This window comes from Nymphaea colorata, chromosome 13, assembly GCF_008831285.2.
Source record: "Nymphaea colorata isolate Beijing-Zhang1983 chromosome 13, ASM883128v2, whole genome shotgun sequence".
Taxonomy (NCBI): domain Eukaryota; kingdom Viridiplantae; phylum Streptophyta; class Magnoliopsida; order Nymphaeales; family Nymphaeaceae; genus Nymphaea; species Nymphaea colorata.
The window spans coordinates 5,671,923-5,688,944 of NC_045150.1; the positions used below are offsets into that span (position 1 = coordinate 5,671,923).

The 17,022-nt window shown below is 36.9% G+C and overlaps 2 protein-coding genes across 6 annotated transcripts; one reads left to right on the forward strand and one right to left on the reverse strand.

Annotated features, from left to right (window-relative positions):
- Positions 1 to 266: 266 nt before the first annotated feature.
- Positions 267 to 6,895, forward strand: LOC116267153 (uncharacterized). Of its 5 annotated transcripts, XM_031648741.2 has the most exons (6): positions 267 to 409; positions 547 to 889; positions 1,717 to 1,927; positions 2,587 to 2,709; positions 4,698 to 4,916; positions 5,969 to 6,895. In XM_031648741.2, the coding sequence occupies exons 3-6, from the start codon at positions 1,766 to 1,768 to the stop codon at positions 6,374 to 6,376; spliced, it is 912 nt and encodes a 303-aa protein (XP_031504601.1). In that variant the 5' UTR covers positions 267 to 409; positions 547 to 889; positions 1,717 to 1,765; the 3' UTR covers positions 6,377 to 6,895. The 5 variants fall into 5 exon arrangements, with proteins under 5 accessions (XP_031504601.1, XP_031504599.1, XP_031504600.1 ...); XM_031648739.2 differs by lacking the exon at positions 547 to 889 and having other exon boundaries at positions 1,714 to 1,927; XM_031648740.2 differs by lacking the exon at positions 547 to 889.
- Positions 6,896 to 8,518: 1,623 nt separating this feature from the next.
- On the reverse strand, positions 8,519 to 14,657 carry LOC116267033 (probable cytokinin riboside 5'-monophosphate phosphoribohydrolase LOGL10). Its single transcript, XM_031648582.1, has 7 exons — positions 14,547 to 14,657; positions 13,768 to 13,865; positions 12,516 to 12,546; positions 12,262 to 12,361; positions 12,037 to 12,107; positions 10,618 to 10,764; positions 8,519 to 8,602 (listed from the first exon to the last, which is right to left on the reverse strand). Exons 1-7 carry the CDS (start codon positions 14,655 to 14,657, stop codon positions 8,519 to 8,521), a joined length of 642 nt encoding a protein of 213 aa, XP_031504442.1.
- Positions 14,658 to 17,022: the final 2,365 nt, after the last annotated feature.

A 17,022-nucleotide genomic window follows, 5' to 3' on the forward strand; every position in this document is an offset into this window, starting at 1 on the left:
GAAATTAAATCTCTTCCACCCTATCCACGAAACTTTTTTCGGAGGAAAAAAAATTTCATGGGTTTCTCTTTCTGTGGGCATCAAACGGCCCCTGATTGCGTTTTCACTGGTGGGTTAAGCGCTTTAGTTAGCGCTCGAAAAAGACATAGTTTCTAAAATGAGGTCCGTATTTGAAAATATTAATAATATGTGGGTCTATTTTGTAAAATATTTTTGACGGGAGGGTTTCATCTTGCGGGTGTTCCTCCCCTTTTCTTTTCGGTGTAGTAGAGAAAGCGAGGGAGGGAGACGGGGAGAACGGGAGAGAAAGAGCGGGAGAGGTGAAGGGCGAAAGAGGGAAGGGACGAGTGAGGAAGAGAGCAAGCGAGGGTTTGAAAGATAGAGCCGAAGGAGAGGGACAGTAGCGGAGGTGAGTTCATGCGAATTTCTTTTTCTTCTTCAATTGTTAATATTCCTCCCTATATTAGAAGTTAGTTGGAATCTCTGCTTTTTTCATTTATGATAGGGAATTCAGTTTTAATAAGTCTTGGCATTTATTCTTGATAGAAATGATATTTCTTGGCTATGGAGGGCGGAATGGGACATACGATTTGAGTTTTTGAGGGCTGTTTCTCTGAGTTCGGGTGTGAATGGCTAGGGATGGAGTATTGAGCTCAGATTGTGGAGAAATTTCAGTGCTCTAATTTTTCAGATGGGGCTGAAGCAGTTCGGTTCCTTTTTGGGCCGTAATTAGAGTTAATTTTAAAATGAAAAGAAAAGAGCTTTTATGGTCTTGTATGAGCTGGATTAAAAGAAAGTGAATTTAGGAAGATATAGCAGCTAGTTGAAGGGTTCGTTGTTGGTGAGGCTGCTGAACGTATAAGGGATTGGATTAAGACCTCTAATTGAGGTTAATGACTAATTATGTTATTCAATTGTTACTAGTTAATGACTAATCATGTTATTTAATTGTTACTAGATGGGCTGGTTCACGAAACCGCACCCAAGGACGTGCCCGGAGAGCCTTCTTCTTCGGTTAGCAGATTTTAGTATGGTTCATCAAAAGTGCATATTCTTGTTTGTTTAGTTTGTTGAAGCATAGATTGTTATATTGTTTGTAACATGCAATAGATTGTTAGCACAACTACTTTAACGTTTGCCTATGAGTTATTTAATTATTTGGTGGACGGATCATAAAATTAGATTATATAGCAGATTGAACATAATTGATCTCTTGCTTAACCTTGATTTGTTTATTTATTTGGTGATCAGATCTAAGTTAGATGTTTGTAGTTGATTGTAGTTACTTAAATAATCTTCTATGACATGTTTCATTATATCTTGTATGATTGAGCTTTGAAAAAATAATTAAATTAATTTTACAAGCTGGGTTAGAATTATGTTAAAAAGGACATTGCATGTGAGTGGCTGAAGTTTGTAACAACACATGGGTGGCTGAAGTTCTTTGCTAAGTAGGAAGCTAGAAGGTCACAAGGTAAAATTTTACCTTTTCTTGTTTGACAACTCCTTTCTATGGCTTCTTGAAAATGTTCGAAGCAGTCTGTGCATATACTGCTTTACATGTCATCAACGTATTGGCTTCAAAATGAAAAGAAAACCTAGAATTGTCTTTGAAAAGGTTCATTTTTCTACATACCTTGTTTGTCTCCCCTTCTCATTTGTTTGTCTCCCCTTCTCATTGTACGTGATTTTATTTTTTATTCTTTGTGTCAGAAGGTTGTTAAAAGCAGGAGAGAAAGAATAAGGAGTCTTGTAGGTAGGAAAGATGAAAAAGTATGGATTGCAACTTAGGGCTCCGGCGCAGCCGAAGAAGACACAAACTGCCTCCATCCGCCCCCTTCCATCACTATTTCGAGATGATGACGATGACGATGATGTTGAGAAAGAGATTGCTCGCCAAGCCTCCAAGCAAAAGTCTCTTCGTGATGTGGGTGCCTTGTTCCCTTTCATCTTTTTCATTCCTTTTTCCTAATACTTGTCTTTGTTCTGGAAGAAAACTTCCTGCTTCCATCTTTGTCTTTTCTTAATCTAAGTCTTCTAGCAGAAGAAAAGTTCATATTTCTCACTAAAATTAAAGTCTGGTGTCATTCTTTTATCCTTCATTTTTCAACTTAATTCTTGATTGTTCTGTTTTTCCATTGATTGAAGCATTCAACAGTCAAATCACATTAGTAATATCATGAAAATAATATTTCTGTGAAAATTATGAGTTAGATTTGATACAAACACATTTAAACAAAGAAAAACATGTGACATAGTTTGTTAGTTGCTGTGTTTGACAGAGACGCTCTTTCTTCATGTCAACTACTAGGAGTGGTACTTCTCTGCAAGAAGAAATGTACATATTAATTATGTCCCACTCAATAGTTTCTTATTTCTATACTGATTATTGATTTTTTACATGCTATGTGAAAACAATGAAAGCTTTAGGTTCCACTATTATGCTTGGCTTTCCTTTAGTTTTGTTTTCTTTCTCTCTTAGTGTTGTGGAAAACTTCTTATCACTGTCTTGTTTGGTTTCCATCTTTGTCTGGCTTGCTGGTTACATTTCTTTTTGTCTGCCATTGTTCTTTTTTGGAAAATTAGGTTGAAGCGCAGCATAAGAAAGCTTTAGAGGAGGATCCAACAGTTTTTGACTATGATGGGGTCTATGATGAAATGAAGGAAAAGATAGCCCGCCCAATTATGCAAGATCGACAGAAAAGAGAGGTGATGGTGTTAGGTTTTGTATACAAGTAGCATGCATCTTATCATTATTTTTCATCCAGTTGCACATTATGTTGTATTTGGCATAGTGTATCATATGATACATTAAATTAGGTAAAGTAATTGTGGAAAAAAAAATGGTACATCCCTGAAACTAGTTTCAAGGGTCTAAGTGTATAACCACATCGTGTTGGGTGTAGCTTATGGTACACCACCCCATGTCATACATTAAGCTAAGTTACATATTGAAAACATTGCAAAAAGAAGCTTTTTTACTCTCTCTGCAGATTATGACAATCTTAAATTAGAGCTGTTTTGGTTTTTCTTTTAAGTGCCTTCATTTGTTGCCAAAAATAAAAAATTTTTTCAAACTTTATTAACTTTAAGTTGTTTGAGAACTTCAACGAATAGGTCATACATAACCAAGAGTTATTTGTTTTGATAGCCATTTAGTTATTGGGAGTAATTTAAGTGTTTTTTTTTTTGTTATGTCTAATGAAAGCATGCATGCTGCAGGTAGCATGTGCTCGTTACATCTTATGTTTATGTAATTCATGTTGTTTCATAGAGAGAAAAATTTCTCTTCTATCCTATTGTTTATTATTTTGAAAATTTTCCTATCTTGCAAGTCTTTTGGACAATTTTTAATAGTGAAAGATTAAATTTGTGAATTTTTTCCTTACCTTATGCATCTGACTTCAGACCCAACCTGTTGGGGTTATGTTACACACTTTGCAACATTGGGAAATCCTTTTGCCAGGTTTTTTTTTTTGGTGATTTCTTGATAATACGTGCTATAGCTATCATATATGCATTCTGAAATTTCTTTTATATTGAATAGACTGCAATCAGTTATTTTATATGATGTAAGACCTTGATTTTGCATGCTTGATAAGGATTACAATCATTGGGTATGAGCTCTAAAAGTGAATGTAGGAGATGGTTCAGCATTCTGATGCAAAAAGTCATCATCTAAGTATCGCTTTATATCCAATAAGATGAAATTTCTCTAATGTTTTATGGTTATGCATTCCTAGGGGTAAAAAACCAATTTTGGTTCTTGAAAGACAAATTTTTATGGTTCAACACTATGACACAACTTGAAGCTGGCTAGTAAGGTGTTGGGAGGATGGGTTGGATCTGATTCATATGTGATCCATATCCAAACTTCAAAGTGTATGGATGATGGTTGTTAAAGATGTTTAGGTGTTACTCTGCTTGCTGGACAGTAAGAAATTCCTATAATGAGGAACAGGTCATGCAATGCAGATGATGATTTGTTGAACCGTTGTTTCTGTCTTTTCTCCTCTCTTGTTTGACAGAATCTAGTTTCCTCTTCTAAATATGGCAAAACTTTGTAGTGAATCTTCAAACTTAAACGTTTATCTATTCAAATATTTGAGACATGTAAATCAGTCCCACAATAATGTTTTAATTTAAGCAGTAATGCTTATGTTCTGTTCATAATTGTCATGGGATAAAGAATTTGTCTCCAACAGGTAACAAGTAATAAATTTTATGTACTACTAAATGGGAATAAATTGTTCAACAGTAAAAGTGAACAGAATATTTGACTTTGATGTGGTGGTATGTAATTGTGAATATTTCTCCAAACATCTAACCCTATTTAATGGATACTCAAAAAACTTTTCCACAAATGCTGAAAGTCACTGCTGAAATGGAAAGGGTGATGAAGAGGTCATCTGCACCTGTTAGTCCATGATGCATGAATATGAACTTCTGAAGAGCTTACTGCTTGTACTGGATCTGTTTTTTTTTTGGAGGACACTATAACTTGCTTTTCTCACCCTGTTCTCTTTTCAGTGTCATTCTTATGAGGACCTTTTTTTTTGGTTTAATTACTTTTAGTTTTTGTTTAAATAATTTTCTAATTCTTTTATGGCTTACTGGTTATCTGAAATGCATCCTTTTGTTTGTCTCCATTTGCTCTCTTGAAGAAGTGTTTTTGAGAATTGGTTTTCATGTTTCAGGTAAAGTATGTGCATTCGCTGATGAAAACAGCCAAAATACGAGAGAAAGAACAGGACATAGTCTATGAAAGGAAACTTCTGAAGGAGAGAAGCAAGGAAGATCACTTGTATGAAGACAAAGAGAAGTTTGTCACAAGTGCCTATAAGAAGAAACTTGCTGAACAGGCAAAATGGTTGGAGGAGGAGCGTTTACGGGAACTTCGTGAGCAAAAAGATGATGTATGTGTTCATATCACTCCCTCTTCTTTTCATCTTCTGTTGATATCTAGATTTATTTGAATGGTACCTCTAAATTTTATGTTTGATTGCATGATTGTTATAGGATTATAGCCTTCTACTATCACGTTTGGTATTGTAGTTATGTGTCATGTTCGCAGTATTGCATGGTCCCTGAAACCTAACAGCATCAGACATTGTATATGGATGTCGGACGATGTGAAGATTGAAGATTTGGGCATTTGGACACTTCTCTGTCTTTGTACATGTATATGTGTGTGTGTGTTTGTGTGTCTATATATATATATACAATAAATTTGCAGAAAGATTAATTGTGGGGATGATGTGCCTACTCTAACTTCGTTTTTCATTGTGTAACTAAAAAGGAGTGATGGTGTGGATGCAGCTTGTCCGTACCTGTCTGATTAGATAGAAAATGCTGGGCCTCCTTTTATGTTGAATCAAATAAATTCTGAAAATAGTAGCTGGCAGTGGGTGAGGTATATATATGGTCCCTAGATTGTATCAATTATTTAATAGCGTCGACTTTGTGAACCAGCCAAAGCCATTAAATAGGAAGAAATGTGTGGCTGCAATGCCCTTAGCAAAACTAAAGGCAACTTTGAAACTTCTCTCTGAAGTCAACACACTCTGAAAAAGAAGGGAAGATTCATTTTTTGTTGAGAACCTCTCAGCCACACATCCTTTTATTCTGTTGATTTACATTTCAGATCCAGGCATAAAATCTTGTTGGATGGAGAAATCCAATGATCCCATAGATATGTTATATATAATTATATATATAGTTGGTTTGTGTTTGTTGATTCATTTTTATTTTGCTGAGAATAGCTGAGGTCTCAAGCTTGGCTCCAGCTTTAGCCTGGTGACTGAATAAAAAACAAAGCTTAAATGGTCAAGATTCAAGCTTGGATAGCTCTGCCTGATGAACGTTCTTCTCACTTGGACACCATATTTATCTCAACAAGTAACTTCTCGTAATACTACTAGTTGATATAACAGTTTTTATAATTCCATAAATTTCCTGTTGTCTGAAGGTAACCAAGAAAGACATTACTGATTTCTACTTCAACCTAAGCAAGAACGTGGCTTTTGGTGCACAAGCAACTCAATCTGACCGCATGCCTCTAGGAAAACCTCAAGAAATGGCTGCTGGAGGTAACAAGATTCTCTTTTCAGGGGATGTTGAGGCTGGTGCTCAGCCTGCGGTTGCTTCTGTCCAGAAGGATGTTAAAGATGAAACTGAAAAGCCTCTTTCCCCCCAGCGTGATGGATCTGCGGGTGTCAGATTGCTTCCTGATGTTTCTACAACATCCAAAATTGTCAATGCTGAACATGCATCTGCCAGTGAAACAGTTGTGCATCCACATCATAAAAGGAGCAATGATGCCTTAGCTGCTGCTAAAGAGCGATATATGGCAAGAAAGAGAACCAAAGAGCAGTAACATTGGGATTCTTTATGTAAGCATCCCACCGGTTTATCCTGCCATTGCTGATGATCTCGATTTTGTTCTAAATCGATTAACACCTCAGGCAAGTATTATGATCGTTCATAATTTTAAGTAAACAGCCACCATCGAGTTTACTTGGATGATAAACAGAGAAAACGAGTCACCCTTCTGTTGTCAAAGGATACAAGTTCACTTTGTTGCTCCGCTTAACGCCAGCAATCTCTTTGTGATATCTTGGATACATAGCTTTCATTTGTAAACTGTTTCATATCTTGGAGAAGCTGATAAAGCTACCTATACGTGGGAACATGAGCGGTGTCGAGTTGAAGATCAATTCCTCAGACAAGGTTGTGTTGCCGATTTTTCTCTTTCTCTTGGTGTTATTGTAAGTTTGAGGGCCAGGGCCCACCACAAAGAAAAAAAAAAAAAGGATTCCTTGGTACCAGTGTTCGATATTATTATTACTATTGTTGTTTCTGTTATTATTATTATTGTTATTACTATTATAATTAATATTGTTGTTGTTGTTGTGGTTCGTTAGATTATGCCAACAATCCCAGGGAACCTAACTTCAGGGTCTTTAAAGTTGAACCTAGCCACGTAGACGGAGCTCCTGTGGACCTTGGGTATCTTTCCATGTACCGTACCAAGGATAAAGCGCCTTCGACACATGCAAATCGTAGCTATAATAGACATCTTTTTTCGTTAATATTGTTCTTGTTCCTTTCGCTGTTGTATGTCATTTTTTGCGAAGTTTATGCCAATAGTTATGCGTCCTGCGTGTTCAACTCTTGTCCTTCAACTTGAAGGTCTTTGAATTAATCCTCTAGCCAGGATGGTGGTGACCATGAATAGACTTTTGCACAAGATTTGTATGCAAAAATTCTTTAATTTGCAAATTCAAAGTATGGTAAATACTTTTTCCTTACAAAATATATCAAGTAGAGTGTGTTCCATTCCAACGATTAAACGTCGTTGTGAATGAAGGCCCCTAGGAGATCTATGTTTCTAACAGCTTTGGAAAATTGGTGGGTAGTAGAGAACCCAAATAGGCACATCAGATTTGTTTACCTTCATGTTTTCCTTCATGTTTTCCAACCTTTTAAAATCATGTGATAGACATCTAGAGGAGATAATAGATTGTTTGGATGCCTTAGCAATCCTCAATATGTCTTCAACATACATGATTGCTCCTAATTACTATTATTTTAAAAATTTGAAAAGGGACCTAAATAGGCACATCAGATTTTTATTTTCACATGCTCTGAAGTGATCATAAACAACGTAATGTGATGTTACAAGAATTAAAGGACCATCAGCAGCATACTGTTAATGCCACAAAAGCCGCTTTCGATCTTAAGTGAAGTAAGTTGAGGGAGAAATGTACAGGCATAAGGAAAAATGGCAGTGCATTTACAATACTGGTATTAGCAAAAATGCCACTGCATTAAGAGAGACCAGCAAACCATTATACTGCGACTATAATCCTAGTGACATTGATGTTCCCTGACATCTTTTGTGGCATCATATTGCCATGAGTACTATAGACCTTTAGTGGCACTTTATAAGATCCATTTTGTCTAATGCCGCTAAAGAAGTTTTTCTTTATAGAGTTCGTATTATCCTCATCAACTAAGAAGTTACGCAAGAAAGCATAATTTCATTAGTAAAATCAGATATATATTCTCATATTATTTGAGAAAAAGTTTAACAATTGGTGGTTTGACCGGAATATACCTATCCATATTTTTGATTAAATGTAAACGAGAAAAGCATCGTTGATTAAATGTAGGAGTATTTCTCGTTACGGCTTATTTGTTAGGTCGGTTTTTGAAGTTTTCCTTACAAATAGAAAAGGGAAATTGAAAGAATTCGCCATTATCAGACCTAAGTAGGCCGATTGACAGTAAAAAAAAAAAGAAAAAAAAGTAAAAAGCATAATTTAAGTTGGAAATGCTCAGAAAAATGTGTCCATAGAGGAAAATATTGCTCCTCTGTTCAATTGTTTTTGCTTCCTCAAGGTTCAGTTTCATAAACCGAAGAAGATGGGCCCGTCATTTTGGTAACACCAGAAAGCGGTCGACTTGAAACGAACAGCGTTGCCATGGCCCCCAAGAAGCAAGTACAGAACTCCCGTTACTGTGCGACGCCGGGCCGGTCGAATGGCTCGTTCTCCCATTTCAATTTCGACACAAAGTCATCGTGTTGAGGAACGTACTCCTACATATCAAGTAGCAGGTCGCAGTTTAATGGTGACAAACAGCAGTATACACGATCAGCCACCTTAGGAGGGGTTTGATATATGAACACTGCGTTCCTTAGAACACAGTATTCCATGAATATATCTGTAATATTGAGGTACATTTATGGAATGCTGTATTTTATTTGAGGTTGTTTTACAACAGTAACACTACCCCAAAGAACGAAATGAGAATCTTAAACTCAGAAAAAGAAATTTCTGATCTAAGATTGAGATTTATGAGGATTCAAAATGCAACACAAACATTTTCAGCCAATATGTTCTATCTCTCAATAATATATATATAAAATTCATTTTATGTGAACATTTAAGGACATCAGACCTGAGCTATTCAATCTATAATTTAGATGGCCTAGATCTCTCCTCTCTTTTTCTACCCTTCTATCTCTTCTCTCTCTCATCTTTTCAAAAGGAGCTCAGCGGCTCCTCCCCCACCATTGCTAGCAGCCGGCGTCGCCCCGATGCCATCCGGTGGTCCTGTAGGTGGCTCTCATTTGCAACAAGAGTAGAGAGGGGGGGAGAGAAAGAAAGAGAAGAAGGAGACATCCAGGAGAGGGAAGCAGGGAGGGAAAGAAAGTTAATAAATCTGAAACCGGACGGACCAGATTTGATGTCGCTTGATGCACATTAAATCTAGAGTCAAGATTATATATATATATATATATATATCTTGAGTCCCGTCCAACCATAGCAGTCTGATGTAATGCATCAGGTGGATAGATGTAATTAGGTGATGCAATGCATCAAGAAAGAATGAACATTTTTTCGTCCAAACCATAAAAGTGAAATCTACAAAAATCCCCAAAGTACCTCAATCTTCCTTGGTGCATATTTGTTGAGCGGTCCACCTTCACTCTCACCTGAGTCAGTTTGTGCCACTGTTGAAACGAATGCATTTCTACGCTGAAATGACGTCCTTGATAGACATGTCATAAGCTCTTCATGATTGTTATTGTTATTGATGATATTGATATGTTTTAAGCTTTTAATGACTGCTAGTGTTAATAATATATCAACAATAACAATAGCAGTCATAAAGAGCTTATGTCATGTATATCAAGGTCGTCATTTCAACATAGAAATGCATTCTTTTCAACAGCGACACAAATTAACTTAAGAGAATGAGTTGCAATAAATATGCATTAGAAAAAGAGAGCAAAGGTATTTTGGGGATTAAAAGAAAATATTTTTTGGACTTTCAACTTTTTCAGTACTTTTTTTTTTTTATTTTGTTTTTACAAGAGGATACTCCTTAAGGGCAATTCTAGTCATTACATCCCCTGCTGCATAATACTTTTTATAAATAGACTGCTACACATAGCCAGCTTCTCTAACTAGAGATTTGATGGTGGTGAAGTACTCCAATGTAAGTTATAGAGATTTGATGGTGGTGAAGTACTCCAATGTAAGTTATAGGCTGACATTCGTAGTTGCATACACAAGCAACAATTTTGTTAATTTTTATATAGATGGTTGATAATTATTTATTTATTTATATATATTTTGTCTCTTAAAAAAATGATAATATTTACAACTTTAATCCCTAACAAAAAATTTCTAGCTCGACCACCAGTTATATGATTGGTCAAACACAAGTTCAGTTGCCCCTTAAATGCCAGTGAGTGGGGCACACTAACGATAACGAAAATGACATCTGGTTCGGTAAAAGTGAAGCATGGATTGTACCCAAATATTAAAGAATAGTGAAGAGGAACTTGAAAAAACCTGAAGAACAAGCATAAATTTGAAATTCAAAAGGTGCTAGTATGGAAAAACTCTTCATATTCATCAGCATGCTGATCAGGGCTTGATTTCATTCTTTTAGTCACCACTTAAACTAGATTAATAAGAAACAAAGGCTACTTAAAGTTATAATTTAAATTCAATCAAAGCTCGAGAGTGCTTTCATTAACAGTTCATTACTCGTGATAAATGCAATTTAAAACCAAAACGGGAACAAGGAGCAAAGCTGTACCTCAAGCTTCTTCACTAGTTCATTGGCGGTTGGTGCAGAGACGATTATGCGACGTGCTGCTCCGGAGATGAAGCCCTCGCCCAGTAATGCTTTGTCGATGAATGAGAGCAAGCAACTGTAGTAGCCGTCCACGTTCAGAAGCCCCACCTGTTCACGTGCAAAAGAGAGAGTGACATCAGCCCGTAATTGTTGGATCATTCCTTGACTGAAGTTGATTCTCCTTTGATGTGATGGTTATATATATAAAATAGTGAGTTTAAAAATCACTCAGCTAACTAGGCGTCTGATTTGGCATGATCGACAGTTAAAAAAAAATGAAGAAAAAAAGATAATGGGTATTTTCATCATTTAATTAGTATTAGTTCACATATTTTTTTCTCTTAACTATTTATCTAGCTAGTTCAAATGACTGCTTAGTTAGATAGCTGAGGACTTTAGATGGCTAAAGTCATTATATATTTCTTTGGCCATCTATCCATCTAGATGTCATGTACACATACGGTTGGATTATGAGAATGGTGATAACTAGTTAACTCATGAGGGCCATCCTGTTTATTATGATAGGTAGTTGAGAGAAACAAAAAAAACTAATGTTTTCTCAATCGTTTATCAAGATGAATCAGATAACTTTCAGGAGTTAGAGTTACAATTCAATTAAACTCTCTCTTTTTATATATATATATATATATATATATATATATGAGTTACAATTCAATTAAACTCTCTCTTTATATATATAAATCAACATTACATCATGAATCAATACTAATCTAATGTAATGATTGCTTTTTAGAAGTTGAAAGTGAAGCATTCCTAAAGTTAATGAAACACCCAAGAAGACAAGAAAAGCAATAGGGCAGACAGACAATCAAAGAATAAAAGGGGGGGAGAGAGAGAAAGAGAGGATCATGAGATGACAAATTGTCGTTTGGCAGATTCCATTTGATTACTTCGGATTTGAAAACCAAGATCTGATGTGGATTTGACATAGGATGCTTTTGCTAACATTGCAAAAGATTCACTGGAAAATCAAATATGACCTAAAATTTACACTTAAAATCTTTATTTCACTGCTTTGCATTGAGAAAAGGGTCGAATTTAAGATGAGATGGGGACAGTCCGATTTAATATACATTAAGCTGTTTTTTTGTGAATTTAACTGCATACTGAGTGAAAAATGTAAGAATAAAAAAACATCATGGAATTCGACGGCTCAACTAAATTTTATGAGTCCTGCAGAAAGCTAAGATTGGCAATGTTAAAGCCCTTAAATCTATTCTTGACATGGTCACTTTTTTATAATTTCCTTTAATCTTAATAATTCTCCGTACCATCTGCACCGTTATAATTTTGTAGAAAACATACATAATGCTAGCTAGAAAAATAATCTGACAGAGCAAGAGAGATAGAGAGAGTTACTGGCTTAGTATGGATACCGAGTTGCGCCCAGCAGATTACTTCAAGAAGCTCCTCTAAGGTGCCGTAGCCACCTAATGAGTGAAGGTTAAGATTAACGTTTTCAGATTATAAGGTCAAAACAACTAAGGAAGGACACACGTTGATATATATATATATATATATATATCATGAATTTAAATGGGCGGACACACTGAAGGATTGATGCATGGGATATTGATTATCTACCAGGCAGTGCAATGAAGGCATCGGCTTGACGCGCCATCTCTGCTTTCCTTTCGTGCAAGTTCGTCACAACCCTCAATTCTCCCACCGTCTCCCCACATACCTTTTAGGTGAAACATAGAAAATCACAAGATACAACAATTACATTTAAATTTAAATGGATATTTGTTTATTTTTTGCGATTGTTCACACTTATGAGGGTGATGAAGTTTATATAATATTATAGGAAAGTTGAGTGCAGGATACATCATGCTTACCTCTTCTGGCATCAAGGCCTTGAGGATAACTCTGCCACATGAAGCCAAAAGATAAAAAGAAGAATAATAGACGGTAAGTAGATAGCAACTCCCATGACAGACAGAAGGACACCAATTAAACAACACTGATCATCATCATCAGCGATCATTAATTATCTTCTTGTACCAATAATATATAAATGAAACCATCGATTCAAAGCATCAAAACTAACAGTTTCATCCAAATCTCATCCCTCGCTTCAATGTCAGTCACCGGACTGCAGGTTCACAGGCCTGTGATCTGCAACCCTTCACCTTGAGATGGCCCCTACCCAATAGAAACTAAGTGCATTCTTGCGGCACCTAACGCGCCCGTGAGTGTTGCCGTTGTCGGAGACATGAAGCCCCGCTAGGGCCCTGCGCTCTCGTCATCACTTATCAAGTTATCCACCACTCTATCATCAATGGACTATGGAATGATACAAGAGAAGATCGGCCACCACCTGCAGCTTTTTGGTCAACAAACAACGGCGAAAGATATCGCCCTGCAGGTTGTATTAGTTACTTGGCCGGCCACAAAATTAACTGCACCGCCGGCTTCTCAGTTTCTCCCGTAGTTGTAATCACCAACCACGTCCCCACCCCTAAAGGCAAATCACCAGCTCTCCATGGTCACCTTTTCTAGACTGGCACGTGAAGATAAGTAAACAGTTTCTTTTCAAAATGCTTTTCCTTTCTTCCCCACCTCTTACTATACTAATGCTAATCCCCTCTAAGTTTTGAATTTTAAGCATTAAAATTCTCAAAAATTTTAGGATCGTTTGTATTGAATCTCAGCGTGTTGTATATATTCATACGTATGCGTTGTGCAGGGGCGGACCCAGCCATGACTCGGGTGAGCGTAGATATTTTTTTTATATTAAAAAAATCAATTTTTTTTAGTTTGGCACGATCCGTCGCTCCTCTTGTTTTCACCTGTCGCTCCTCTTGTTTTCACCTGTCGCTCCTCTTGACCTGACCTGCGAACCGTTTGGCCTGCCCCTAAAAAACCTGACTCCACCCCTTGGCCTTATGTGGACTCATTTTTTGATGTGCATGACATTGAAACCTGAAGCATCTCTTGCTGCAAAGACTTGAGCGTGGTAATTCTCCCCCTAGATAAGAGTTGGGTGACCACACGGGTGCAAGAAGCAGGTGATTGGATCGCTTCACTCTGGTTTATAACTGAAAGATAACGTAAGAAATTAAAGGAAAAGTTCAGATTTCGACTTACCCTAAAACGTGGCGCCCTCCATCATGCACAACCCGCGAGAGAAGCCCCATCAATCCCAAGCTGCCGCCCCCATACACCAAATCAATGCCTCTCTCCACCTGGAAATGCATACATTACTGCACTCACATATAACCAAGCTTCTATTATATATATATATATATATATATATATATATATATATATATATCTAGGAAAATTGAAATGAGCATCTATCTTTATAGTTAGATGGATGTCACTAAAAACAGTCACAGAAAATATATTTTGTTACTGAAAACTATGGTCAAGCAACTTACCATTGCAAATGGATCTTTTGCAAAAATTTTTAGCTATACAAAATAGAAAAATAACCATCCAGCGGCTGATTTCGATTAATCTTAGGCCATGATCTTGCATGGGGCATCACAAAATTTAAGACCCGTGGTTTTAGTGATTTTCTTTTTTCTATTAAGATCTACATTCGTTGGGCATGCAATGTTCTCGCTGATTTTAACTACACGACAATGCAAGAAAGGTGTCCGGCCGGTGTCTTGGCAGGTTATAGCTGCCCATCTCCTCCTGCAATTCTCCATAATCAATTCACCAAAAGACCAAACTTGTGCTTGAAGAGCCGTTACCAGTTACAAGTTAGGTATACGTTACGGAATCCAAATCAAACATGAGCAACAAGATTGTGAACCAGAAGGATCAACTAGAAAACGAAGACAAAGTCTTGGGCAAAACTACATCTGTAATGCATCAGAGAGAGAGAGAGAGAGAGAGAGAGAGAGAGGTTGGTGTACCATTTCTTTGCCCAGCTCAGCAGCTGCCTCCTGATAACTGGCTTTCTTCCCGGAGCTGGTTCCACAGAAGACACAAATTCTTTTGAACCTTGACTGGTTGGCCCCTTCCATGAGCAGATCTCTAGATCTCCCTCTCTCTTGAGATGGCCTGTCTGAGAAGAAAATAATATGAATATATGTAACTATCGATATGCTTTGGTTTTGAGCAGATTTCATAGTGTTCGGCTTTGAAGTAGATAGTAAAGATACAAGGTAAGTTACTGAATGGAATATCCTAACGCCCTGTTTGGTTGGAGGGAAAGGGAGGGAAAGGGATGGAGGGAAAGGGAGGGAAAGGAATGGAAATGGAAGGGAATGGAAGAGAAAGGGAAGGGAAGGGAATGGAATGGAAAGAGGTGATTATAAAAGCTTGTTTGGATAAAAGTGAATGGAATGGAATGGAAACAATACAATTTATAATAATACCCTCAATAGTCAAAAGGTTGAGAGGCAGGGAGAAAAAAAACGTGGAGGGGTATTGTGAGCAGTCAACACTTTTGTACTTGCTCCCTTTCTTTTCCCTTTCAATCCGTTCGATTTGGGAGGGATTGAATTTACACTATACAATCCTTTCCTTTCCTATCCTTTCCTTTCCCTCCCCTCCCATCCAAACAGACTTTCTCTTTTTTCCTTCCTTTCCCTCCTTTCTAATTAGCCAACCAAACACAGGAGGGATTGCTGAATCCCTCCCTTTCCCTCCCTTTCCTTCCAACCAAACAGGCCCTAAAATTAAGCCTCGCCATCAGGCCCCACCGACCGGATAAGGAGCTGGGCCCGAGGCTGGGCTGGCTCAATACCCAAAACTCATGCTCGACCTCAACCCCATCATTCAAACTCGAGCCCGACCCAATTAAATTAATTTTTAAATATAAAATAATATATAAATATAATTAATCGTAATAAATATTATATATATAAATTAATAAAATAAATGTAAAGAAATATTACCGGGCTCACCCAAGCTTATCGGACCCAATCGGGCCGGCCCGATAAAAAATCGGGTCAGCCCGGTGCCCCTTCTTCCTAGCCCGGGTTTGAGTCGGGTACTGGGTACCCGCCCGCAGCCCAACCCAGTGATTAACCTTACCTAAAATAGGTAAAAAAAACGCTACGTACTAATAAATGGACACCGCGTCTTTTTGGACCTTTTGATATAGGCGGCTCATATTGAAAATACATAGTTGGTTCTTTTATAAGTTCTCCATCTCTCTCCCACCTTCATTGCTGTTTTCTCCTCTGTCATTTTTTCTTGTATGATCAATTTCCCTTTGGTCTCTCTCTCTCTCCCAATCCTGCAAAGTGAAAAGCAAATCTTTTACTTTCTATAGGTTAATGGAATGCATTATTCAATAATTTTTCTAGTTTAGCCTGTTATGCCAAAGATTTTAATCAAAACCTTTTTTTAGGAGATGGTAATTATCCTAGATCAGGTTAGGGGCATCAAACAAGTCAAGCTTTTTGCTAATTTGTTTAAAAATAAGATATTGGCAAACTTTTCTTCTTATTACTTTAAGTGCAAGTCGGGCTTCTATCCAAGTTTTTCTCGCTGCAAGTGAGCTAGGGTGGAAGGCTTCTATTCATATTGTAAAACATACATCTAAACCTAGAAATGGTCTGTGCCTTTGTGTGTGTGTGTGTATATATATATAAATATAACCTTAGAGAAGTCATACGCAACACAAGAACAGTTAGTTGAACTAACTAAAACCATGTGAGCAAAAGAAGTTGAGTTTTCTTATATCAAGGAAATATAACCAATTCCTTTCAAATTAAGCCTCTACCATTCTCCTTAACTTCGCCATATCTTAGAAGATAATGTTCTTGGAATAGAAACAGGGTATATATATATATATATATATATATATATATATATATATATATATATATATATATAAAACCTTAGAGAAGTCATACGCAACACAAGAAACAGTTAGTTGAACTAACTAAAACCATGTGAGCAAAAGAAGTTGAGTTTTCTTATATCAAGGAAATATAACCAATTCCTTTCAAATTAAGCCTCTACCATTCTCCTTAACTTTGCCATATCTTAGAAGATAATGTTCTTGGAATAGAAAAAGGGTTGCATGGTTATACGCTTTTTCCAATTTTTGCTTACAAACATCAAGCCGACAAATATATTTTCCATATAAAGCATATCTATCTCACAGTCATTGTAAATAAACAACACTTCCTATTCTTTCAACTACTATAGGAGAACCATTAGCAGCGAATATAGGTTTTCTATGAGCATTATTTAAATTAGAAAGTTGAGATGAATCTCTGTTAATATGTTCGAATGCTCTCCAATCAGTAAGCCAAACATCGTTTTTTTGTCCAAAAGAGAGAGCAATATCCGCACTTTCAGCTGATTTTTCAACGGGTTGATCAGTTCAGTTGGGACCAAATTCAATTCCGAAAGCTATTGAAAAAACTTCTG